Source organism: Haliaeetus albicilla, chromosome Z (assembly GCF_947461875.1).
Source record: "Haliaeetus albicilla chromosome Z, bHalAlb1.1, whole genome shotgun sequence".
Lineage (NCBI taxonomy): Eukaryota > Metazoa > Chordata > Aves > Accipitriformes > Accipitridae > Haliaeetus > Haliaeetus albicilla.
The window spans coordinates 51,445,294-51,470,186 of NC_091516.1; the positions used below are offsets into that span (position 1 = coordinate 51,445,294).

At 50.5% G+C, this 24,893-nt stretch overlaps 1 protein-coding gene across 10 annotated transcripts in view; it reads left to right on the top strand.

Annotated features, from left to right (window-relative positions):
* Positions 1-3,638: 3,638 nt before the first annotated feature.
* TRIM36 (tripartite motif containing 36) overlaps positions 3,639-24,893 on the top strand; it is a 30,637-nt gene continuing 9,382 nt past the window's right edge. The window contains exons 1-5 of one of the 10 annotated variants that reach the window (XM_069777555.1): positions 3,639-3,758; positions 12,968-13,202; positions 16,390-16,419; positions 21,341-21,684; positions 24,002-24,148. In XM_069777555.1, the coding sequence (XP_069633656.1) occupies positions 3,696-3,758; positions 12,968-13,202; positions 16,390-16,419; positions 21,341-21,684; positions 24,002-24,148 (819 nt within the window). In that variant the 5' untranslated portion in view covers positions 3,639-3,695. Of the gene's footprint in view, positions 3,759-11,785; positions 11,913-12,824; positions 13,203-16,389; positions 16,420-21,340; positions 21,685-24,001; positions 24,149-24,893 lie in introns of those variants that run through there. The other 9 variants (XM_069777557.1, XM_069777559.1, XM_069777562.1 and 6 more) reach the window with 9 other exon arrangements.

Here is a 24,893-nt window from a genome sequence, read left to right on the forward strand (position 1 = left end):
GTGGGAATGGGAAAATACCTCACCATCCTAGGGGAGTGGAAAGAAAAGAGCATCTGAGCAGGCTTCACTGCTCAGATTTCGTTCAGAAGTAGAAACTAAGACGGAGAAGGAGATCAACCAGAAAATCTAGAGTTGTCGCTGCTGTCCTGGGAGAATCAACGTAATTCACAGGTCAGGAAACACAAACTTGCTTTCTATTTTAATTTCTATAGCAATGTGCCAAGACAGATCCCTGTGTTGCATGACACTTCAGGACTGCAATACAGGGCCACTGGTATAAAATTATACACATGAGTTTACATCAGTTGATAATCTGGCCTGGGATCCTTGCTTTTTTTGGAGACCCACTTCACGTTTAAGTGATAGGAAGCAAATAAAAGCCTTCTGCTGATTCATTTTAACATAATATGACATGCTCTGAGATCACTAAGTTTGAGTCAACAGGAGGTTTGAATTAATTTTCAGACATCCTGGTTCCACAGAAAGGAACCAACCTGATAGATGAAACAAAAGGAGGAAAAGCGTGAAAAGCAATTGCATATCTGCGATTTAGGCAGAACAGGTGAGGAGCTCCCGGCTATTTCTGACGTACAGCCTACCGCAGTAAAGGTTGCATAAAACACAGCGACCAGTTACTAAGAGGGGTGAAAGTCCCTGGGCCACCAGCTGCAACACGAAGCTTCTCCATCTGTCTCTGGCCTTCCAAGTGCACATTCCCCTGTCAGCCTGCAGCCACTCAGGACAGAGGCTAGCACAAAGTGTCTTCCATCTGAGGGGAGGTAAATGGGAGCGCCCAGAATGGCTACAGGAATTGATATCTGCTACAGAGAATAGTCCCAAATTCCTAACTAGTCTGGATCTACGGAGACAGCTCGTGTTGGTGACACTGAACCTTCCACAAGGCTCTGCCTAGGCTTGCAGGACTCTGCAGAAATACAGTCTTCTGCAGGGCTGATGGCAGAGAGTGCTGTCATACAGGGGCCAGGACCATTCCAGCAAGAGCCACTTGGGAGGATGCCATCGCCAAAGCTGTGAAATCAACGCAAAAGTGGTTTGTAGCATCCTCCTGCTTGCCTATCACTGGCAGCCACCCGAACCTGGAGTGCTAACAGGGCTAACAGCTAAACTGCTCCAGGAAAAGAGCATGAAAGAACTATCAGCTTCCTCCGTCTTCTCCCATATTCTTCTTGCCCTGGCTGACATCATGACTTGAGCTACATTTACATCTCTTTACGTTTACGGAGCACTCTAATGAGAAGCACAGCGCTCCCCTGCTCTGGAGGACAGCACAACTCAGGTGTGACTGGGGTGCTGATCAATTTATGGAAGCAGGACATGAAGAGGTGAAGGGAGCGGAACCAGGAATCATCCTCTCTGTCCCAAGTCCTTGAATTTCAGCCCAGGCTGGCCATAACCCACAGTGTGTAGCAGAACGGGGGCGGGGGAACGGACACGACTTAATCACACGGGTGCAGCAAAAAAATCATGAGAGAGCAGCCAGAAATTCAGAGCACGTAGTTCAAAATACCGGCGTGATTCATGGCCAGAGAACGCAAGACAAAAGCGCCGACTCAGAGCAGCCACGCGGTGCGTGCACCAGGGGAGACCCTTGTCTCACAGGCTTTGGGAGATGGTTGTTGGGGGTCGTTTAACACTAACATAACAAAGCTGCCGTGACATTCAGGTGCAGACATACCTCCAGCTGAAAGGGTTCCAGGGGACTAAACCGCGGCATGTTGTCTTCTTGCACGAGGGAGCAGAAAGGGTTGCAAGTCCCTCGGCTTTCCACACAGCCTGTCATTACTGTGCATTCAGGTCAAAGGTACGTCTGGTGCTCGGCGCTGGCCCAGCACCAAACCTTCCTTGCTGCGGGAGTGCCGCTGCTGCTGAGGCCACGGCCAGCACGGTGTCCTGCAGGTGACTACGGGACTTGAGCAGCCTGAGAGAGGCGAGGCACTCCTTCAGGCGGTCCCTTGTGCCAGCCTCGGCCAGCCCGGCTCCCTGAGCGCGCTCAAGGCTGACCCAAAGAAATTACGGTAGCGAAAACTTCCTCCGTGAGTGCTGTTTGGTGAGCCGGAATTCGATCAGAGAAGCAAGATATCTCGCATCGAGTTAAATGATGTGCCGAGGACCTCTCAGCTGCGCGGGCGATGACAGCTGACTGCTCCCTGCGCCGCTGCCCATTGTTTATTCCCGGGCTGTTCACACAAAAGCAATATGTGGGACGCCGAAAGCCTGTCTATATCCCAATAACGAGCTATTTGATTAATGAGTCATCTGATATCTATAATTGTACAGTATCTAGTAGCAGAAAAGTCTGGTAGCTATTCATGAATCCCTCTTCCCTGAGAAAGAAAGGGTATACTGTTTCAGCGAGTAACCTGGAGAGAGAATCCGGGGTACCATTACTACCGTACCGATACGCTTGGGAAAGACAGCCTCCGAAGAGATACGCTATGCCGTTACAAAACACCCTTTGGTACGTTTTCACCGCGGAGGGGTGATGTGCTCCACGGGCTACCCGCCAGCTACAGCGTAAGGGTGGCTTGTCCCCCTCCACCTCTCAGTTTGGGAGAGAGCTGGTGAGAGAGCAGCGGACTGGCCGTTCACCCGTCCCTCTCCCTCAGGTCCCGGGGGCGGCTGGGACCGCGGGGTTTGGGGCAGTTTGAGACCCGGGGAGGGAGAAACGAGCCAGCTGCTGACTGAAGCGACCTGCGGTGCCTCCACCAGCAGCGAGCTATTGCAGCGGCGCGGAGCGGAGCCGGGCACGGAGCCGGGCTGCGATGTCCGCAACACCTCAAACACCGTTCCCCAGCTGTCCCGCGGGGGCCCCTCGCTCTCCGCGTCTGGGTGGCGTCTCGCAGTGCCTCTCCCGGTAGCTGGCCCTCTTGCCTGCTGTGCACGTTTCAGTCGGCCCTGAGGATCGCCTTCCTCAAGGACTGCAGGGCACCCGAGTTGCGGGGGCCAGTTTCTCTGCCGCAGCTGCACCCAGGCACGTCGTACCCATCTCGTCTTGCGGCCGGGATGCAGCAAACCAGCTGAGCGGGAGCTTTCTTCCTGCTTGAGCCCCCCGGAGAGCGGCAGGCCACCCGTGCGAACACACCAGACGGGTCATACCCGCGGTCACGGACATTGCGCCAGCAGGCGCTCTTCCCGCAGGTGCGTCAGACACGGTTTTCCCCCGAACGAGAGCGTGGCGCTTAAGACAAGCGGGTGGACGAGCGGGGGGCACGGGCACCACGCCGCGCTTCGGCACGCGTCCCGCGGTAAGCCGCGCTTGCGAGCCCCTTCGAAAGGAGCCGTGCCCGCCCCGGGCGCTGCCCCGCGCGGGCAGGCACGGCTGTGGCACCGGCCCCACGCCACGGGCGCAGCGGCGACCGAGAGCGGCTCCCGCGGCAGCGCTCGGGCGTGGCGAGGCCGCACGCCGGGCCCGCCGGGCCCGCCTCGCCGCGGCCCGCAGCACCGCAGCAGAGGTGGTGCCTCCGGGCCCCCCGGCGCGCCCCGCCACCCGCCCACGCCGCGGCGGGGCGAGAGCTTCCCGCCGGCGCCCTCGCTCCCGGGAGCATCCTCCGCCGCGGCGGGGGGGAGCGGCGGGGCGGCCCGCCTGCCTTCCGCCGGGGCGGCCGCCTTTTTCCTTTCCTTTCCTTTCCTTTCGTTCTGCCGGGGCGCGGCTGACCCGCGTGGGGCGCGGGGCCATGGCGGTGGGCGCCGAGAGCAGCCGCTTCGGCTACATCTTGGACCTGCTGAAGCGCGACAAGGTGGGGGCGGCGCGGCCGCGGAGCCGCCCGTGTGCGGGGGCGGCGGGACTGCCGGCGGGGGTCCCCGGCGGCGGCGTGTCGGTGGCGGTGCGGGCAGGCACCCCCGGACGCCGGAGGGGGTGCGGGCAGGCACCCCCCAGCGCCGGAGGGGGTGCGGGCAGGCACCCCGGGACGCCGGAGGGGGTGCGGGCAGGCACCCCCCAGCGCCGGAGGGGGTGCGGGCAGGCACCCCGGGACGCCGGAGGGGGTGCGGGCAGGCACCCCCCAGCGCCGGAGGGGGTGCGGGCAGGCACCCCGGGACGCCGGAGGGGGTGCGGGCAGGCACCCCCCAGCGCCGGAGCGGCGTGCCGCTGGGCGGGCGTGCGCCTGGAGGGGAGAGTCCGTTCCCTCCGCAGGGGGTTGTCGGGGGGTCGGGTCTTCTGCGGGGAGGAGGGCGGCGGGGAAGGGGCTTGGCTCGTCTCTAGAGCTGATGCACGTTGGGGGCTCGCCTGATACCTGCCGCACGCTTCCGCGGCTGGGAAAGCTCAGAACCGCTGACATGCCAAGCGTCGCTCAGCCCGGCGCAGCCAGGCGCCTGCCGGTTCCGCAGCCTTCTGCTCGGTGCGGGACAGCTTCTCCTGCGCCTCCGTGGAGCTGCCGGGCTAACGCGGGCCGCGCCCGTGCAGCCCCCCACCGGGGGCTTCGTCTGTCACCCCTGCATGGCCGGACTGGCTGCGGGCAACGCTGGCGTGAAAAGCGTCGCCCCGGGAAGTGGCTCGGAGTTGGCGCATGTTGGGAGGGAAGCGAGCACGTGCGTTCCGTAGGAAAAGGAGGGGGGAACCCAACTGCTTGTACTTGTGAGCTGCCGGTAGGTATAAAAACCAGGGAGCACTTCTTCCGCCCTCCCCCCAAGGACTCTGCTGTGGTGGGTTTGGAGAAAGGTGCTGTGGTCACGGTACCTTTAAACTTAAAAAAGCGTGGCAAACAGGGGTGTTGCTGGAAAGGCGGTTTGTCCTGAGCACATCCTGAAGGCCTTCCAGCTCATCTCCAGAGGCTGCCTTCACACTCCGTCTTTTGCGCCCACCCTTCCTCCTCCTTCCTCCCCCCCACTGCCTCTTCCAAAAGTCGTGGATGAAACCTCAGAGCAGATGAGAGAGGAGCTTCCTGCGTGATGTTCTGTTGCTTCTTGCCCGGGAGTAACCAGGCCTGGGGCTGCAAAGGAGAATTCGGGTGGCCCAGTCTTATTCCTGCCCATTTTATGCAATACACAAAATGGCAGAGGGTTTCAGGCAAGAAACTCCTTTTGCCTGGGACTTCCCTTTAAGGGGTGCTACGCCTGCTCCGTATCTCACAGTGAAAGAGTCTGTGCTGGCCGCTTGAATCGGACACCCTCTGCAAGAGCGTATGGTTCGTTAGAGAGCCCAGTTAGCACAGTAGCGTGAAATACGCATGTGCGTTACAAACAGTGCTGTTGTTTATACATGGAGGATTGCCAAGCCCCATCCTCGGAGACACCTGACGTACCTGAAGAGGAGCAGTCGCAGTCGTGTGACCTTCAAACGCTTTCCGTAGTGGCGGTCACTGCTTGAGGCTCCCCACGGGCCAGCTCTGAGACCTCTCGCTCTCCACATCTTCCTCTTGCATTTCCTTACCTCTGGACCGGGGTTTTAGATTACAGCCCTTTTGTAATTTATTGATGTTGTCCAGCAGCTTGGAGGTATTCTGCTGGGATAATTAAGCAGCTTTCTCAGGTGACATAAATCATGCCGGCAAAAGGACAGTTCTGCGTGGTAAACTGTATTTGCTTGTGGGCAGGATATTAACTGCTTAGAGGTCCCAGCACTCCAGCTTCCCCTTTCCCGTTCTCCCTTACCAGTAGAGCTTTTGCAGCAAAGCCTGAGAGCGTTCACATGCTCTGAATTAACGGCTAAGCATCAGGCTTTCGCTGAGCAAAGAACTGCTAGAGGACCACGACTGCAATAACCGTATGTCGCGCTCACCTCTCGCTGCATAGGGTCCCCGACAGGTACGATACGTCAGCTCTTAGACCCCGTGGCACTGTGACCTCTGTCGGCACTCGTGCTGGTTTCCGACTTAGCTTGCAGCCTCTGTCAGGCTTCTCAAACAGGGCAAATCATTGTATATCGCTTTGCCCTGGGGGAACGTCACTTCAAAAACCTGTTATCTCTTTTAATGATCTGTACTAATTATTCCTCTGTGCCTCTGTTTCACACACGCAACTTGCACATTGTACCTGGAACAGAAAGATGCGTGTAACGCTTTTAGCCCCAATAAGAGAGTCCTTGTGTAATCTGTATATCCACAACATCTGTTTAGGCTCACTGTGATACTCTGTGAGATATTCTGGGCCTCCGAGGCACCTGTCACAAACGTCACAGCAGCATCTGAGCACTCCAAAACGCCCCTGTGAGATAGATTAACAATTAACTGCACTTCGTAGCAGAGGCACTGAGGCAGAAAGAGGTTGTATGACCTTCTTTCAGGACTCTGAAATCCCAGGTCAAATCACAGCAAGGACGGACGCTCAACTGTCTCAGTATGATGCAGTATTCCAGAAATGGTTTCAGGCTGCTTTTTTTCCTCTCTCTTCTTCACTGTCTGCAAGTTTCCTTTTGCAGAAGTCAAACACACGAACGCCCCTGCAGTTATTCACCCTCACTCCGTTCAACATCGTTTTACTTGCATAGATGTGTGTTTTCTTCATTGGAACGCATCTGCTTCTCTTGTAGTATTAACGTCAAAGAATTTTTAGATGCTGTAAAGGAATATTTGTGTCCAATGGGGGTAACTGATACCAACAGCTGCCATCCGTTTTGTAGAACCATTTTTGGGCATTATCCTGTAAGTGGAGTAAAATCAATAAACCGATAAAAACCAATGCGAGTTTCAGAGCGAGGCTAGCAACACTGACACTGTCCTTGTGCACTAGCTGTTGACTTCACTGAAATAAGGATCTTGGCATGCTCCATTTTTTTAATCAACCCCCTTGCCCTCTCTTGTTTTTTCCCTCACTCATTTGCTTTGTTTTACCATCGATTCCTACCCTCCGCATGCTTTGCAGAAACTGACAGTTTGTGATTCATAGGGAACAGCTTTAAAAACATTTCTCCAGAAAAAGCATTTAGAGAGATAGATACAACTAAAATCAAGCCCTAAGCCCATATGATGTGAACGTGAGAAACGTGTAAAAATAATTTCAAGGGCATTTCAGATTCTGCATGCTCTCCACCTGGACCTTGCAGGTGACACTGATTTCTGTCCCTCCCTTCTGCCTGGTTTCATATAGTGACTGATGTACAATTCTCTCGTGGTAGCATTTCAGCTTTTCTCCAGGTTAGAGCAAGACATGGAGCTGCACAGGGGTACAGAAACCAAACCACATGAGGAACTCGAGAGGGAATACAGCAAGGTTTACTAGTGGCTGTGGGGGCTGGCGGGTGGCTCTGGGCTGCCTGACTCAGCTGAACTGGAGTTCTGCTCCTCATCTTTCAGAAGATAAGGCTTTACATATTTCTTGCTTATGTGTAGGGAAGTGCTTGTTTGAGTCCTATGAGGAGAATAGCTCTTTTAACAGCAATTTTCTTCCATTTACTGAGTATCCAGAAATGTGCCAGGTTATGTCTATATTATGAGGGGTATTTGAACAAAAAGGTGACCTGGGTTAAAAGAGCATGTAAAGAAAACTTGGAGTTCAAATTCAGGTGACAGCTTCAGTTAAATACTGCAGAGGAGTCTGAGTTTGAAATCTAGCAGCTAAGAGGAGTTAAAGTCCAATTTGCCTGTCTTCACAGCTTTTAATCTGAGTTACTTCGAGGCGTTAGTCAGCCTGTGTGGCAAAGGGGTGTTTCCACAGCTTAGCCATGTCCTCATCGCTCCAGTAGTGGGTTCTCTGAAGCGCCTACAAGAAACCAGGACAATGGGATATGACATGGAAAGGACGAGCTGCCAGCCTTGCCCTCGGTGACAGGGGTAGCTACAATCTGAAGTGAAGGAGAGAAGGCAGCAGGACAGAATACGAGTTCCCTGTGCGCTACGTGTGTATTGTTCGTATTTTTCATGCCACATCTTTATGGTGTCAGAAACTGAGCCTGTGGCTGGGCTTCCTGTAAATTTGATTTCATTTTTTTTAAATGTAAACCTTTTATATTCCAAACCCTTTTCAAAAATAACATTTCCTTTCTGCTAAACAGCAATGATTCGTTTACAGGTACGATTCCTAGTTCAGAGCTGGAGGGTATTTTGACTTGAACGTCATGTATTTTGGGGAAGCTTTTTCATTATAATTCTTTCATTTGCTTGGCAAGTGATTACAATGCGTGGAGGGAAACAGCAGAGTCCTCTGTGTGGACTGCTGTCTGTAGCTGCTCTTTGGATCCCCTGCAACTGCTGCTTTCCAGGTGTCCTGGGCGTGAAGCAGAGTACTGTACCGGTGGCAGTAAGTGAAAAAGTAAAGATATACTGAGCCGACCTAGCACACTTTGAGATGTGCTAGCTACAGATGCTACCCAAAGCTGACGGCAAGCCCAATATTCTGGCAGTTCGATGAGTGTAGTCTTTATTGGCTCAGTGCTCTGTGCATAGCAGTGGCTCGTGTGACCTTCCAGACTTGTTCGGTCCAGCCGATCAGGTCATGGGATCTGTTAGGAAACCCATCCAGCCATGAGGGTTATAGGCCTGCAGCACATCTCTGCAGAGCAGATAAAAAACTAGAGTCAAAGGATTAGGGATTGACCTTTTTGTTTTATGACAGGAGATCCTCGAGTCATTGCTATTTTCGTGTTGAAAAACCCAAGGTCTATAGGACCTTGCTGGCTGTTCAGGGTGACACAGTTGAAGGGTAACCATCAAGAAGACAAAGATAAGCCTGTATTCCTGAGCTAAAACAGGCACATTTCTCTCAGGCAGCATAAATTCCTGCCTTATTGCTGAGCGAACACTTTACCTTTCAGCCTGCATGACTGAGAAAATCCTGGGGAAAAGAGTCATCTTCAAGGTTCAACTTTTCAGGGCTACATAGAGAAGCATATCGCATCGCTGACAATTTACAGAGAGCGAGATGCGGGCTAAAACCCCACAGCATCCATCCTGGCAGAAAGTACTTCCGTTGCACAGGGAGAAAAGCAGTTCGGTCCGCAAGACAGTCACGTTAGCTCAGGAACAAATCTCACTATTCATCCTGTGTTATCTCCACTGCGGACACACTGGCTCTGCTCTGATGCAAGCCTAGTGCAAGGCAGGTAGCAGCAGTTCAGTCAGATGGGTGCAGACCAAGAGGGAACTGGCTCCGGGTCGAGCCATGGTTGCAAAAGCAGCGTGGGAGAAAACGTCTAGGAAAGCTTTGGTCTGAGGACTGGACTACTGAAGGCAGGGGAGGCGTTGCCAGAACCTCCCGAGCGCGTTGGGGCAGGGCTGTGTTGCTTCACGCAGTAGGACCCCAACTGCATTGTGTAACAAGTGTAGGATTTCTATGGCTTGTTGAAAACCAGTGCCGCATCCTTCCTTTGAACTGTACTGACAGTTAATGCAAATGAGCGCTCGGGAGACTGCTGCGTATCAATGATTAAATTAACAAGCACATTTAACCTGAGGTAGGAGGGAAAACGGGATGACAGTCCCGTCCGCGTCCCCCCCAGTTTCTGTCTTGTGCTCCTGTCTTGGGAATGCAAGGCATGCCAGCAACGCCTGGTCAGACGCTGCCTGCTGAGGGGGCAGGAGCAAACTGGGAGGGATGTGTTGTACTATCTTGACACTTTCCAGGTATTGCTCCATGTAAAAGGAGTCCCTCATTAGCAGAACAGGTGTCCAGTCGTGTGGTGGAAACAAAGCAGAAGGGTAGCTCCGACTTCTGTGGCCACGCTGGTCTCACTAACCCCTTCTGCAGAGGCTGCCAACAGGAGTCTTTTCTGACAGTGGTTTGCGCTCTTACCTTTTGAAAGTACCAGTGATTCCTAACTGCCTCCCAGTACCTGAAAGCTAATGCGAATTTTGGCACTGCAAATGCCGGAGTCCTAGGCTGGGGGGAGGATCAGACGGCTAGTAAAAAGGTGTGAGTGCAGAAGGGGGAGGTTTGCCCTCTGGAGGCCTTCAAGGACCTTTTCATCCGTCTGTCACCTGAATGCGGTGGAGGGGGAGGTGGTAATTCAAATCCTGCTCTAAAGTACCCTGAAGCCGGAGCAAACAGGCACGCAAACAAGCTCATACCTTAATGATCTATTAAAGGATTGCTCAAAGAGTCAGCCGCAAGTCCCGGTGGTAACAGGAGTTGCGCTGTGGTCTGTCTGAAGGCTGCGGGAGGCCAGGAGGAAAATGCGTGCTCCAGGTTTGTCCACGCTAGCAACACCCTCCTCTGCTGGCACCTGCACCTCTGGCGTGAAGTGCAGACTAGTTTGCCGTGCTGTGCCCCAAAGACGAAATTTCTTCATGCCGTTTCAAAGGCGGCAGCAGAGCCAAAGGGGCTTTGTTTTGTTCCGCAGCTGATAGTTTATTTGGCCCCAGATCAACCGCATCCAGTGTCAGCGATGGGTAGTGTGCTAATGTAAACAGGGGCCTAGTAAGAGCTACGTCCTTTAACGCCTGCCTGTAACGCCAGGAAATCTGGGGATAGTCGAGGCGGTTACGGCATAATACAGTTACTGAGATGCTCGCAAATCATTACTCAAAAGATAGTTGGAAGGCTGACAACTGAAGTCCTTACCAACCCGTCCCCCCACCCCCTGCTCCCCCCCCCCGCCCCGGTCAAGTGACATGTTTCAGTTTGAATATACATTCTGTGCATTACCGACATTACTGGAGTCGTTTCAAGCAGAGCAGCCTGTGTCTTTATGAGGGTGGTTTCTAAAGTGAGTGTGAAATAACATCTTCACATGTGTTCTCTAGGAAGTTTTTTGTAGTACCGGATGCGCAAAACCCTCCCCTCTGTCCTCCCGATTCCCGAGTGTACTTTTCCATCCACATTTCACGTCCAGGCCGCTGAAGCCCAGGTGTGACTAGTGGGGGCGACTACTGTGACCAAAACCCAAATGAGCCACGTCAAGCGTGTTTGTGCCATTGACTCACAGGAAGGGTAGCTCCGAGGGGAAAAGGAGCTTCTCGTCCCGGTGCGAGTCTTTCGGGTAGGCCAGGAGGTCAGCGGTAGGGTTTGCCAAACCGAGAGCGCTCCCTCGCTCACGGAATCGTCCAGGCTGCCCCTGCTTCTGTCCCGAAGGACGCCGCAGGCTCCTGCTCCGAGTTTCCCGACTGCCCATCTGCCCCCTCGGCCTAAGGCCACGCTGACGGCAGGCAGCACGGCGTGCGTCCGCAGCGGTGGTGTCCGCGCCCCCGCCAGAACCCGGAGAAGCGGCTGGAGACGCAGAAGTGCTCTCGTGCGTTCCAGCCGGCGGTCGAGGGGGCGTTCGCGGCCCCCGTTCCCCGCGCTGCGCGGGGAGGGCAGGAGGTGCGGGACGCCGTGACGCCCCCCCGCCCCCTTTCCGTCCCAGCTGCCGCGCCGGCCGCCCGGTGCGTGCCTGCTCCGCCTCCGAAACGCGCCGGCCCCGCTCGCTTTGCCGCGCCCCGCGCCCCGCGCCCCTGCTCTCCCCGGGGGCAGACACACGCCGGCAGCGCGGGGCCTCACAGCGGCGGGGTCTCGAGCGGGGAACGCGCTGGCCGCTCCCGCCGCTGGGACGGGCGGCACTTCGGGTGCCGCCTGGCGAGAGGGTCCCCCAAATTAAAGAAGAAGCCGCTCGTGCTCGCCCCGGCCCCGGGGGCGCGGCGCGGCGCGGCGGGGGCGCGGCGCGGCGGGGGCGCGGCGCGGCGGGGGCGCGGCGCGGCGGGGGCGCGGCGCGGCGGGGGCGCGGCGCGGCGGGGGCGCGGCGCGGCGGGGGCGCGGCGCGGCCCCGCCCCTCGGGCCGGCCGGCCCCGGCGGGACCGGCACTGCGCTGCCCCCTGCCGGCCGCGCGGCCGCGGCCGCCCCCGCGCCGCGCCGCGCCGTTGCCCGGTGCCCGGTGCCACGCCCGCGCGCCATTGTGCGCTGGGCGCCGCCGTCGGCCCCGCCCGGCGGCCGGCGCTCCCCCCCCGCTCCCCGCCCCTCGGCGGGACGCCTCCCGCCCGACCCGACGGCGCCCCGCCGGGCCGGCAGCCGCCGCCGCGGGGATGGAGGGCGATCGGCTGGAGAGCGCGGTGAGCGCGGGGGGGAGCCGGGGCACGCGGCCGCCGGGTCGGGGTTTGTCGCCTCGTGCCGCGGCGGGGGGCGCTCGCCGCCGCCCCTCGGTGCGCGGCGGCGGCGGCGGCGGCGGCCCGGTCCCTGCCCGGCCGGGCGGGAGCGGCGCCGGCGGCAGCCCCCCGCGGCGCTGGGGGCGGCGGGCGGGGCTCGCCCGGAGGGCGCGGGACGGGGGCTGGGGGCGCGCCGGGGGGGCGCTCCCGCAGGGGCGAGAGGAAAGGCGGCGCGAGTCCGTGGCGGGCCGAGCGGCGAGGACGCGGCGAGGACGTGGGGGGGGGGGCGAGCGGGCGCCGGGCAGCCGGCGCCCCCGCCCGCAACTGGGTGCTTCGAAGCCGGGGTTAGGTCGCCGCTGGCTTTCCCGGCAGGTACCCCGGCCCGGGAGCGCAGTGCCAGGTGGCGGTGGGGTCGTGAAATTGCGGAGGAGCCGCGCTGATCCAGGGGCGGCTCTTTGTGCGGCAGATAAATAGAGAAGAGAAGGGAAGGAGAAGGATGGTCCCGGCTCGAACTGTCAGCCTGGTGAAGCCGAGGCAGCTTCAGCCCTCGCGTGTGAATTACGCGGCGGGAAAGCCTGCTGTGTAACCAGTCTGACGCTTGAGCTCTTTTTTTCTCCCCCCCCTTGAAAAGGCAGCGAGCAAGCCGAGGTAAACGTGTGGACTCCTTTTGTTCGGAAGTGCGGTTGCTTTCCCTTCACCAGGTCCTCGAGTGGAATTTGGACGACTCCCCTCCTCTCCTTTCCTCCCCTGCAATGCAGACATGACCTGAAGACGAACTGAGTTTGCCTAGCGGCAGCGTTCGTTTCGGTCGGAATGAGTGTTGTCGGTGCCCTCATAAATGTTAATTGAGATTCGCTTGCAGCGTCGACCAGAGGAGTGCTTCGGACCATCTAAAACTGCGCAGCGGTTATTCCACAGAGCGGGGCTTTGGTGGCATGCAGACGGCACGCAGCTGTGCCCTGAGTCTTGCTGGCTCACGTTTTCTGCGCTTACACTGGTTTCTCCCTCCTTCTGTCACGAAGGTTACCATGAAGGGGATCGAAAGAGAGCTCATCTGCCCGGCGTGCAAGGAATTGTTTACCCACCCGCTGATCCTTCCTTGCCAGCACAACGTCTGTCACAAATGTGTGAAAGAAATACTCTTTGCGTTGGAGGACGCTTTTGCTGATGGGGGCTCTGAATCCTCTAATCAGAGTAGCCCTCGAATTAAAATCTCGTCTTCTAGCATGGACAGAATTGACAGGATTAGTAGATCAGGTATGTACCAGAATTTTTGCGTGTTTTCCTGATTGATTTTATCCATTAGACTGATTTGAGCTGAATGGTGTCCGTGCTGGCAAAATGTCTTCCCTGTACTCCTGACGTGGTTAAAGGGGATAGTGCAAGTCTTGTTCGTTCTGTGGCAAGAACAATGGGAATGTTTTTAAGGACAGTGCACTGTATTTCATCGATGATAGACTTGTCTTTGTGGCAGCCTGTAAATCTTTGTAACCATTGTGTTTGTTTATTCCAGTTACAGCGAGATGCAATAGCATCATGTTCCCTAGCGTCCAGATGTAGATTTCGGCAGTTTCATTGCCTGTCAGAAGTACTGTTGAGGTGGTTCTCTCAGGTTTCGGCCAGCCTAAATTCAGTAGTTCCAACTTCCTTCTGAGCCTCTGCAGACTTTGCAGATGATAGCTTTGTCCTACCCATTCCATTGTGCTTCCAGGAAGTCATTTTCCGTGGATGATGGCCATTGCATGGTTGCAGAATTGGAGGACAGATGACCGTAAGAAAGACGGCTGCACCAACAGTCTCTTTCAGCGTGCTCTGCTCGAAGCTTTCAGGAGCGCGGAGCTGCAGGACTGCTCGTGCTCTTTGTGCCATCGCACTAGGAAGATTCTTACAGCTGTCTGCGTAATCCACGGATGAGTTGATCCGCGTTTACGCAGATACATCACAAGTACTTTGTGCATGCTGTACTTCTTGAAAGAAACCTTGGCTTGGCTTTTAGGCTTCCTTCTGACATAATTATCCACTTTAAAACCACACTCCACAGCGCTCTGGAAGAGTCACCCACAAGACAAACCCTAAAGCTGTATCTTGCATTTCATATGTTACTAACGTTCATCCTCCCCTTCCCAGTTTTCAAAGTTCAAATGTTTCATTTCACCCGCTTCTTTTAAAGAGCTCCCGAGTTGCTAGTACTGGTGCTCTTTCAAATCAGTTTGATAAGTGAGTGCTGTGTTTGCTATAGCTTGGCTGGTTGAGGCTTACGTGGTTTGCGGGAATCCCCAAACCAAGTGGCTAGTTATCTTCCTTACGGTCCCGTTTTCTGGACGCGGGGTGCGCAGCCCCACAGTCACTGTTTAGCTCTGCGTACGTTTCAGCTGCTTTCTGAGCCCTCTCTAACTGCAGTGTTCAGTTTGAACGAAGAGAGCCCATGGGTGACTGCCTTCTCCCAAACCCAAGTCTATTCCCTTTTTTCCCCAGTAAGCATAATGTTCTGGGACGGCACGGTGCGCACGGACCGACGCGGTCAGCGGTCTCTGCTGCAGCCGTCCGATTTACGTTTTTACAACGCGGACCGTGGAGCACCAGGCTGGGCGCCCCGGGAGTGGTGGTTGCACCGTGGGTGACCCCACCTCCCTGTGAGAATGGGGCTGGTGAAGTGTGGGAGTGTCAGACAGGCTTCACGCGGGGAGCTGCCCCCCCCGCTGCCTTCAGCGGCGTAAGCGAGGCGGTAAATCCTTCCTCTCTCATGGAAAGCTGCCCTCCAGCTTCCTCCCCGTCGGGCAGGAGAAGTAGCGGCGTAGCATGGCTCGGCCGGCCCGCGGTGCTGCGGCACAGTCTGCCCGGTGCGCTGAGGAGGCAGAGCTCCCTTGGGAACCTGACGTTTAATTACGGCTAAATGTGCAGAGTTGAGTTCGCAGTGCTGCCGTAGCTGTTGGCTGCTCTTCTTGCAAGGCTCAGCATTACTGCTTGTTATGCCCTTAATGAGAGGGCAAGAAAGACCCATTCCTGGCGCTCCTGCCCACCCCCCCCATACATGCACACAGGTTGTGGCAGGGGTTGTAATCTTTAAAGCCACCGTAGTCCGCCACCGTCCCAGCAGACCGATGGGAAGTTACGTGTGTTATCTCCTCATCTGACCTGCTAGTAGAGGGAGATAAATGCTTTCCTGAAGACTTCATACCTGTTTGATGAGTAGCAAGAGAGGGTTGAGACTTGGAAATAATGGGCTGCCCCCCCTTCCCCCCAAAGAGTGTTGGGCAGATGCACATCACAGGAAAATTATCTTCTCAGACAGTTCACATTTGCAAAATGAAAAGCATATGGAAATGGGAGCTTTAAAGAACACATTTGGACATTCAGGTTGTACCGACTTTGTTTCTAACGTTACAGGCGTTATAGCTCCATTGCGATGTAGGGTGTGAGATTTGCTCTCAGCTGTTTGGTACCAGTAATGTTCAACCCGCTTGCAACTTGCATTTGTACAATTCTCGTCTTGCACCTGACGTACCCATGCTGTGCATTGCCTTTCTTAATTCATTTTGTGATCCACAGGGGAATTTGTAATAAAACAGCTCCACAAGAGAGAAAACATACAAGAAAACATCCAAAGTGGGGCCTCATGTGTGTAACAAAAAACCACTAGAATTTTTGGTAAGCTTATGGAGGGCACGTCACTGTCAGGACATTATTGTTATATTTGAAAACGTATACGACACCTTCCTCCCGCTGTGGGTTTTTTCTTTTTCTTTATTTCACTTAAGGAATCCCTGCTATCTCCATAAGGAGTATCATCTATTTAAAATGATTTTGGCATTTAAGTTCTTGAGATGCCAGAAGGAACTGCTCCATGTTCCGTAGTTGTTGTGCACACGCAGCTTGCATTTACAAATACAATTTATCTTAACGTAAAAAGGCCGGAACTGGTAGAACTCTTTATTTTTCAATTGAAACGGAGTGCGTGTGCTTCTGAAAATCTAATGTGTTGGTTTAAAAAAACCCCACTGTTTATGTTTTATATAAAATAAGTCTTGATTAAAAAATAATGTTGCATATAAAATGAAAATAAAGGATATTTCTTATTGCTAATCCATCTTCTGTAACGTTACTGCAATTACAATGTTGGTGTAATTAGAGTAAAGCATGTAATGTGGTTGTGTTGACACTTGCGCAGCACTGACTGATAACGCAGGAACTGAATGTTTCAAATATCTCTCCATGCTCCCCCCGCCCCCCAATCTCTTCTTTGTCCTTTTTTCTGTTCTGCTTAAATACTACAGTTGTTTTATATGCTAGGAAATTAAACGTTCTTGCCTTTCAGCCCTGCAGTAGCGTAACAGCCACAGGAGAGAAAACAGTTGATGCTTTTCCTTTGGAAAGTATCATTTCGTAAACCAATGGTATATCTCATTTTTTGATTTCTAAACAGCTTTCTGTTCATTGTTCGCAGCCTCACAGAGGAGGTCTTTTGGGTGGAGAGGTAGAAATGCTTCACTTCTTGTATTGGCTAGAGATAGTCTAGCATTTAGATCTCAAGTTAAATATTGTTGGTTAGCATATAGCTTTTTGTCAGTGGTCAAGTCCACAAAATGGCTTTTGCAGTGAGCAAAGGTACAGCAAAGGACTTCTATAAGGAAAGCTTTTCATTCTGTTTAACACTGACTTAAAGGTCAACTGGACTGGAATTCAGTTAAGGGTTGGATTGTATTTTTTTTTTTTCTCGTCTGTATGCATGACTGAATATACATTGATGGGTACAAAAATGCACGTTCTCTCTTCCCTTTAAAACAAAAACCCAACAGTCCCGTCCCCCCCCCTCCCCCCCGCCCCCCACTTTTTAATTTTCAAGAGTTTACATGCTCAAGTTTCAGTAAAACTGCTGTCTTACTGGTAGTGAAGTGTAATTATTAGACTGATCTTTGTAACATTGAGAGGTCATGCTTGGCAGTCAGTTTTAAATGGAAGGTCATACTGGTTCTTCATTATATCTGAGCCTGCTTAATTTGGTAAAGAAGCAGGTTGAAGTTTACACCATGTTAATCTGAGTAGGTAGTTCTGGATCTGGCAATTAAGCACGGCACATCAATCTGTGAGGAAAACTAAATATTTTAAATTGATACACTTGTAATGTTTGGTGAGCTTAGTGACACAGTCGGGTTGAAGGATAGCCAGTGTCTCTTCGTTTTAAGTACATCTGATTTCCAAAACTGAGCTAGTCTGAGCATCTCAGTCACTGTGTGGGCTTGTTAACATAAATACTTCTTTTTTTTTAATGTGATGCTCTGTCAAAAACAGAAAAAAAAAAAAAGCCCAAACCTCCATCTTGCTGTAGTATTGACAGGTACGTGAACAATCCATAGAAATACTGTGTCCTTCAAGAAACACATGAACTAAGCTAAGCACAAATCTGAATTTCACACTCAGTGGAGGACAAAGCAGCTAATTGGAAGGGGAAGTTTAAATTGGCTCAGTTGAAGACTGAAAGTGTCATAAACCAAAGATACCGTAGGACACCGGCAGAGCTCTTGGAAAGCTGTCCTTATCTGCTTTTTTTGCAGAAAGCACCCTTGATTTGGGAAGATTAAAGTATCTGAAAATGACATTTTGCAGCTACTGACTTCTCTCACATATTTTTTCTTTTCTTTCTTCCTGAAAATTTGTCCAAAAGCATTAACCAAGTCAGGGGTTGGGGGTAGCAATATACTTTTTTTTTAAATTTCTTTATGAGAATCCAGTTGACTTTTAAAATTTTTATTCTTTAAGCTCTCACACATTTAACTTCCATGTCTTCCATAACCATAGAATTCTGGTGACACTGTTTACTTGGAAAACACAATTTTATCTTTAAGATGTCTTATCCCTTTGCAAACCATCAGCTGCAGGTTGGGCTTTTCAACATTTTAAGTGTTGGTACCTCTCCTTGGGAAGAGGACATTTAAACAGTGCCTTTGAAAGACACACTTAAGATTGCTCTTTGACTTGAGTCTTTGCAATCTGTATCCTAATATTTGTGAGTTTGGAGTCTGAGCATTAGCATATGTTGTGCTAATTTTTGTGCTAATTTTTTAGTTAAGCATTGAGCTATCCGTTGCAAGTGGAGCAGTCTGTTTACAAACCACAGTGGAAAATCTCTTGTGATGATTCCTAATATTTTGCAAAATACATACTTGTTTGTTGTAAATCAGATGGACAAAGTGTAAAAGAGAATATGGGGAGGACCTAATCTCTGAGCCGCACATCTAATATGACTACAAAATCCATGGTTTTTGCTGCTCTGTTTTTTGTGGATTGGGGTTTTTTTTTGGTATATAAGCAGAGTTCAGTTTAGCAAACTGGACAGAAGGCCGATAGGAAAGATAGTCTTGAAGTAATTTAGCACTTCATCAGTGCTTTCTTTTTAAAATACAGGCGTAGAAATCCTATGAGCAGAAAGCAGACTAATTCTTACTGCATGTTAATATTTCAACACTCGCCAGGCAAAAAGAGGATGTTTCCTTCCTTTAGATGTTGAAGTGGCAGAGCATGCCAAGAAGTTTAGCAAGTAAACTTCCAGGGTTTAAAACAGGGGAAAAGAACCAACCCTAGGCTCTTAGAGTGCTGTCAAAGAAAAGGGATGAGACATCTGAAGGGGCACAGGACTTCCTTGATACTGGATTGCTTTCCGTAAGCAGAGTGTCACCAGTCTTCGAGAGCATGGCTCGTGATGACGGTCTTGTGTCAGTCCACCACGGGCAGAATGAAAGGCCTCCATTGGGATGCAGCTGAACTCGCCTTTGAGTTAAACAAACACCCCTTCCACGTTTGAGCCGCTTGGGCCAGACTTCAAAAGCATGCTACTGGATACGAATTTCAGATAGTATTTTTAAACTTGACCCCTGCACCATGGTTTTTCCTCTTGTTATCTTGCTTTGTCATTGCTTGCTCTCTGCTACAGCGTACTGCTTGTAGGCAGTCCCTGTACACTGTATCATTATTTTCTTAGTTTTAGCAAATGTAAGTACTCCAGATGCCTTTCTGTAGCCGTTGACTGCATGGTACTGCATGCAAAATCATCTTTTTGTTCAGGCCATTGTAGAAGTCTGTGTAGAAGATCTCTCTGTGTTCCTGTGTGCAGTGCTAGCTTGGAGCATACATTGCAAATACAGTTTGTGTTTCACTGCTGTGGCTGTGCATTGCATGTGTGTGTGTTGCTGTGTATGCCAAGTTACAGGTACTGCAGGACATACGGTTTGAGTAATTAATTCACTTCAAGTAAGTACTAAAAAAAATATTAAAAAAAAAAAAAATCTGTGCTTCCCTGGGCCAGAGAGTTCTATACAGTGGCTTTTGTCACCCATACTGTTGTGTAAATGCAGTCTAGTTGTTCTGCTCAGAACCTACAGAAAGGCATGAGACCAGCTGAATTTGAGACTGCCACCGTGTACACACTTACTCATGCTCTTTCTGTGGGTTCTTAGCTGGCAGTCGTGCGTAACTACCATGGGACACATGTCAAAGATTTTTAAAGGAACTGGTTCCTTATGGGAGTGTTGGTTTGGGTTTTTTGAAGAGACTGGAAAGGCCGTGATAGGAAGGGAGGTTTTGGATTGTCGGGTGAAGCAGCCACAGGAGAGCAGCACAAGGCAAGTGTCTTTTAGATAGCAGCAAAGGACACTTCAAAAAGAAATGAAGCATTGACATTTCTGATGGGAAGATCTAAATACAGATGAGAACAAATGTCCCCTTCTGAAGAAGAACCTATTTCAACACTAAGAATTCAACTTTAAGTCGTACCTCCATTTACAAATGTGTTAGTTATACCAGCGTGCAGTCCTCTCAAAGGGATCTTAAAACCACGCCCCAGCTACAAAGAATGCTTTTTTTTTTCTTTGTAAGGAGAAGCTGAGAGGATACATGTTAAGCCTAACACTGGCTTGCCCTGCTTCAGAAATACATAAAGGGCTCTTTTTGATAGTTGTGTCCTGTGGGTTCATGAGTGAGACACGGGGGTGCACTCCCTGTTTGATAGCCTCAGGAACGTTACCCTTGTAAGTAGCTTTTGGGTCTGTGTGAGCCATCCCATTGAACAGGCTCCAGAGACTCACTCCTTAGGCTTGTGGCTTTACCTGAGCCTTTGATCCCTTTATTTTGGAGAGGAGGGGAAATTTGTGCGTAGCTGTTTGGTAGGAGTGCAGTTTCTCTGCTGTCTCCTTTTGAAATGAAAAGAGATAGATGTACCCTGTGTAACCATGCAGATCTGTGATTCCAGAGGAGGGCCGTGAAGATGATCAGAGGGCTGGGGAACCTCTTCTATGAAGACAGGCTGAGAGAGTTGGGGTTGTTCAGCCTGGAGAAGAGAAGGCTCCAAGGGGACCTTACAGCAGCCTGCCAGTACCCAAAGGGCGCCTACAAGAAAGCCCGAGAGGGACTTTTTACAAGGACATGTAGTGGTAGGACAAGGGGTAATGGCTTTAAACTGAAAGAGGGTAGATTTAGATTGGATGTAAGGAAGAAGTTCTTGACTGTGAGGGTGGTGAGGCACTGGAACAGGCTGCCCAGAGAGGCTGTGGATGCCCCATCCCTGGAAGTGTTCAAGGCCAGGTCGGATGGGGCTTTGAGCAACCTGGGGTAGTGGAAGGTGTCCCTGCCCATGGCAGGGGGGCTGGAACTAGAGGACCTTTAAGGTCCCTTCCAGCCCAAACCATTCTATGATTCCCCAGTTGAAGGTAGAGGAATCTCTCAGGCATAACCATCTCGGCATCGCCTTTGGTGCGCCGGGCTTACTTAGCAGCCCTCCTTTAACAAGGCCATTCAGCAAGGGCCAAGTCAGCCTCTGCATATTTTGACTAAATGATTTGTCTGGGATTTCATACAGGTAATATCTAGTTCTTTTGTTTTCCTCTTTATTTTTAGATGATGCCTCTTGGGATGAGCCAGATAAGCTCAACTCAGCCAAAGCAAACTTGAGGGAGCTCAAAGTTGGCTATATTTGTCTGGGAATAACTAGTCTTACAGTGGAAATAAGCATCTTTCACTTCAATATGTTACGAAGCTGTTGCTCTCTATATGGGCACCCAGTTAGCCTAAAACCAGCTGGTTTCTGGAAGGGTTTGTGTTTAGTGTTTTGAAAGGCTGCAGCTTGAGTGCATCCAAAACTAGATGAAGCAGATAGGATTGGAACAGCTAAATTAATCTTAACATAGATTTAAGTTTTAGAGCAGTAGTTTGCAATGTCCCCTGGACTCAGACGTTACACTGCCTTGTGGTGGCAAGTGTATTCTCTTTGGCTTGGCAGACTGCATATGAATTGGTATTGTACTGGTTTGGACGATGTGCTACAATAGTTCGGAATTGGTTCATAAATTCCTGTGCTTCTCCCTTTAAAATCTAAACCTCTTCTGTTTATGCTCCTCCTAAATCAGGATTTGGTGTCTACACAGGCAGAAAACGCAATTCACTGACTCCTCGATCGAGTCTGTTTCCTTGTCCGGGTTGCCAGCGGGATATTGATCTTGGAGAACGTGGCATCAATGGCTTATTTCGCAATTTTATTCTGGAAACCATTGTGGAAAGGTACAGACAGGCAGCCAGGGCAGCCATTGCTATTATGTGCGATTTCTGCAAACCTCCACCTCAAGAGTCCACAAAGAGCTGCATGGACTGCAGTGCAAGCTATTGCAATGAATGTTTCAAAATACACCATCCTTGGGGAACTGTGAAAGCCCAGCATGAATATGTAGGACCAACCACCAACTTCAGACCCAAGGTAAGGATACCGTATCTTACAGAATTTGGGTTGTGCCATTTGGGCACAGAATTTGGGTTGGGCCATTATTGCTTTACTGATTATTGCTGTTATTTATTGCGCGAACCATAAGCTTTTGTTCTTGTTGGTGATGAAGTGGTTGTTGTTCAAGAGGACATTGAGCACATATTTGAAGGGGACTCTAAAAATAAGGATTTTTTTACTTTGGGGAATGGATTGTGTTATTTGTGATTTGGGTCTTTATTTTTTCTTTTTTTTTGGAACACTTAATGATCTTGAACATCTAGAGTGGCAGTGCTTTTCTCTGAAAGTCGGGTTAAGGAGAATGCCTGTGTGCGGAAACTTAAAAAACCCAAAACAACTGGCCTCCCCCCTGCCCCCTTAAGGCAGGTTGCCTTTGGATGTTTTGTGTCTGAACTTGATCCATCACAAAGCATCTTCTTTCTCTTCTTCCTTGCATCTAGCAATAGCAAAAGGTGGAGTTCAGGTCTCTGTTGTTATTACACCCTGTTATTTTTTTAGCTAGAGCAGAAGAGAAAAATGTAATGGCAAGTTTTCTACTTTACATACTGCTGCTGCTGCTGCTGCACTTAGACAAAACAGAGTGATTGCAAGTTCCCTTACCTTTGTTTCTCCTGCTAAGTGTAGTGCAGAACATGGCAGTGTCTGTGGCCAGTGACCTTGCTGGAGGTCCCACAAGTATTGGAAATGCTGGTGTTCAAAGAGTCCTGATTAATTTTGATTAAATTAAGTAGATCTGATTTAATGGGCAATGCGTAAGAAACTTCTTGACTGGTGGTGTACTTTCTTTCTGAGGCTGGAGAAATTAGAGCCTCAAAAGTCAGCGAGCTGGCAGATAGTGAACTTCTAGAAGTCCACTTAGTGCCATTTTTCTTGAGTCTAACACATTCATTGTAGTTAAGAACAAGCATGTGCTTGGTGTGCTTTAAAATGCACTAGCACACAGCTGTCTTTGTGAAATGTCCCTTCATTGGATAAATGGGCAAGGTAAAAGTTTGCATGCTGTCTTCCAGCTCTTGATCTAAAATGCTGTACAGCTCCTTAAAAACTTTGCTTCTATGGTATCTAAACCCTCACTGCTGCAATGTTGCTGCTTAAAAACACCAAAGGCATCTTGTGATCCTTGTGTAGTCATAAAGGTACCATGTTGTTATAGTACATGCAGACTGAATTTGGGTTTAAAAGTCAGGAGTTGAATTCTATTGAAGCAGAGCAAAAGGGGGAGAAGTGGTTAAACTGAACTTTACTGTGCTCTTACAGAGACTTTTTTGAGGACTGTTTGAGCGTAATATAAAGAAAGAAAAGTGCATTATTTTCATTGCACTGCATTGTTAAGACCTGAGCTGAATGCATGGAGTATTTGCTGGTCACCTGAACAATGTTCCCAGTCATCACTTTAATTTACAACCAGACTGGAAAGCACTTTGTAACGTGTGTGGTGGGGATGGGAAAAGCACATACTGGGCTGATTGTTCTTGAATTTTGAGAGAACTAGACAAGGTAATCTGCTAACCTCTTGTGTCTCCAGCTTGCAGGCTGTAATTCTGGCTTATGCAAGGCTTCTGTTAGGTGTGACTATGCACTGCTGTGGAAAAATTCCTTCTACAGACTAAGAGCATGACCGCAGTGTTTGGAGATGTCTGCCTGCACAGCCCTGTGTGTGTGTGTATGTTTTGCAATGGTGTTTAAGCTGATACTGGAATTAGCGTTCAGCATGAACAACTCGTAATTGGAGTCAGACAGAAAAATTGAAACACTGGAGCCTTTTGTCTTTAAAATGACTGTGACTGGTGGTGGTGGCTGCATTTCGTTTGTTGCTCCAAGAGCAGTAGTTATGTGGCTGATCAGAGTCTAGCTTAAACTTAAATTATTACCATATTATGGCAACTCTTGCTTTAAGAAACACTTCATAGCTGTTTCAAGAGATGCTGGCATGGACATGGTTAAATTTGACAGGGTGGGTGTGTTGTATGTTGCCTTTACAGGTCTGAACAGGAGTGTAGGGAGTTTGAGGCATGCAAACAACTTCAGGGATTAGCGACAGGATTGATTGCAATATAGAGGCTACATGATGTGTACACAGACATTTTTACTGACTGTAAACCTTGTGCAACAGTGTGTTCATCTGCTGGCTGTCACTGGCATGGCCACATATAAAAGGTGGAAGATAAACTGAATATAAAAAATTCACTAATGAAATCAGACACTGCTGTGGGATGAGTGAGCGGTTTGACGGCTTGTTGAGCCCCTCAGTTTTTGGAAGTACCCCTGCATTCGCTCTGCTCTTTTTTTTCAGATTTTGATGTGTCCAGAACATGAAATGGAGAGGGTAAACATGTACTGTGAACTCTGCAGAAGGCCTGTTTGTCATCTTTGTAAACTGGGTGGATGTCATGCAAACCATAGAGTAACAACCATGAGCACTGCCTACAAAACCCTTAAGGTAAAAGTAAATACTGTTGGACCTGGCCTTAAGAAGGGGAAGAGTACTGAGCTTCTGGTGTAAGGGCAAACTCCTCCTGGCAGGAAGCCAGGACATGTGTTTAGAGGACACTGAACTAGTCATGAGGCATGCTGTTGGGCAACGTCTGTTAATGTATATATTAGTGTGACATAGTGCACCTCTGAGAAACTAAACGGTATTTTCTATGAGGCTTGAAACATAACCCCTTAAAAGTGCTTTCACCTTATTTTAGCCGACTGTACAGCAGTACTGAGCAATGTCGAAGGTTTAAGCAGTTAATACTTTACAGTCTAGCTTTTTTAAGATAAATGTCCTTGTGGCTTGGGTTAGCTGATACTTCAGAAGCCCTCCTGAAAAATTTGCATCTGAAGTATCTGTTGGGACCTTGTATAATTCTGAAGTTGCATAGCTGTTAATTCCCTAAGCACAGTACAACAGGGAAGACTTGCAAATGTTGCTTTGTTACTAAAGAATGATTTGCTGCTACCTCCGCTTCTTCCTTTTCTTCCTTTCTTGCTCACAGGGGGGAAAAAAAAAAAAGGAAGACCAAACCAGCCAGCCTTGTGCTCTTTGGCCTCCTTGACTGTTTGCAAGGCTTTTCCTGTACAACTGTTACCTCTTGCAGCTAAGGGAGTGCAGAGACACTCCCAAGTTCATGCTTTGAAACACTAATTTTTCTAGCAAATCTTATTACAAATGAGTGAATAACTAACAGGGCTTTTCT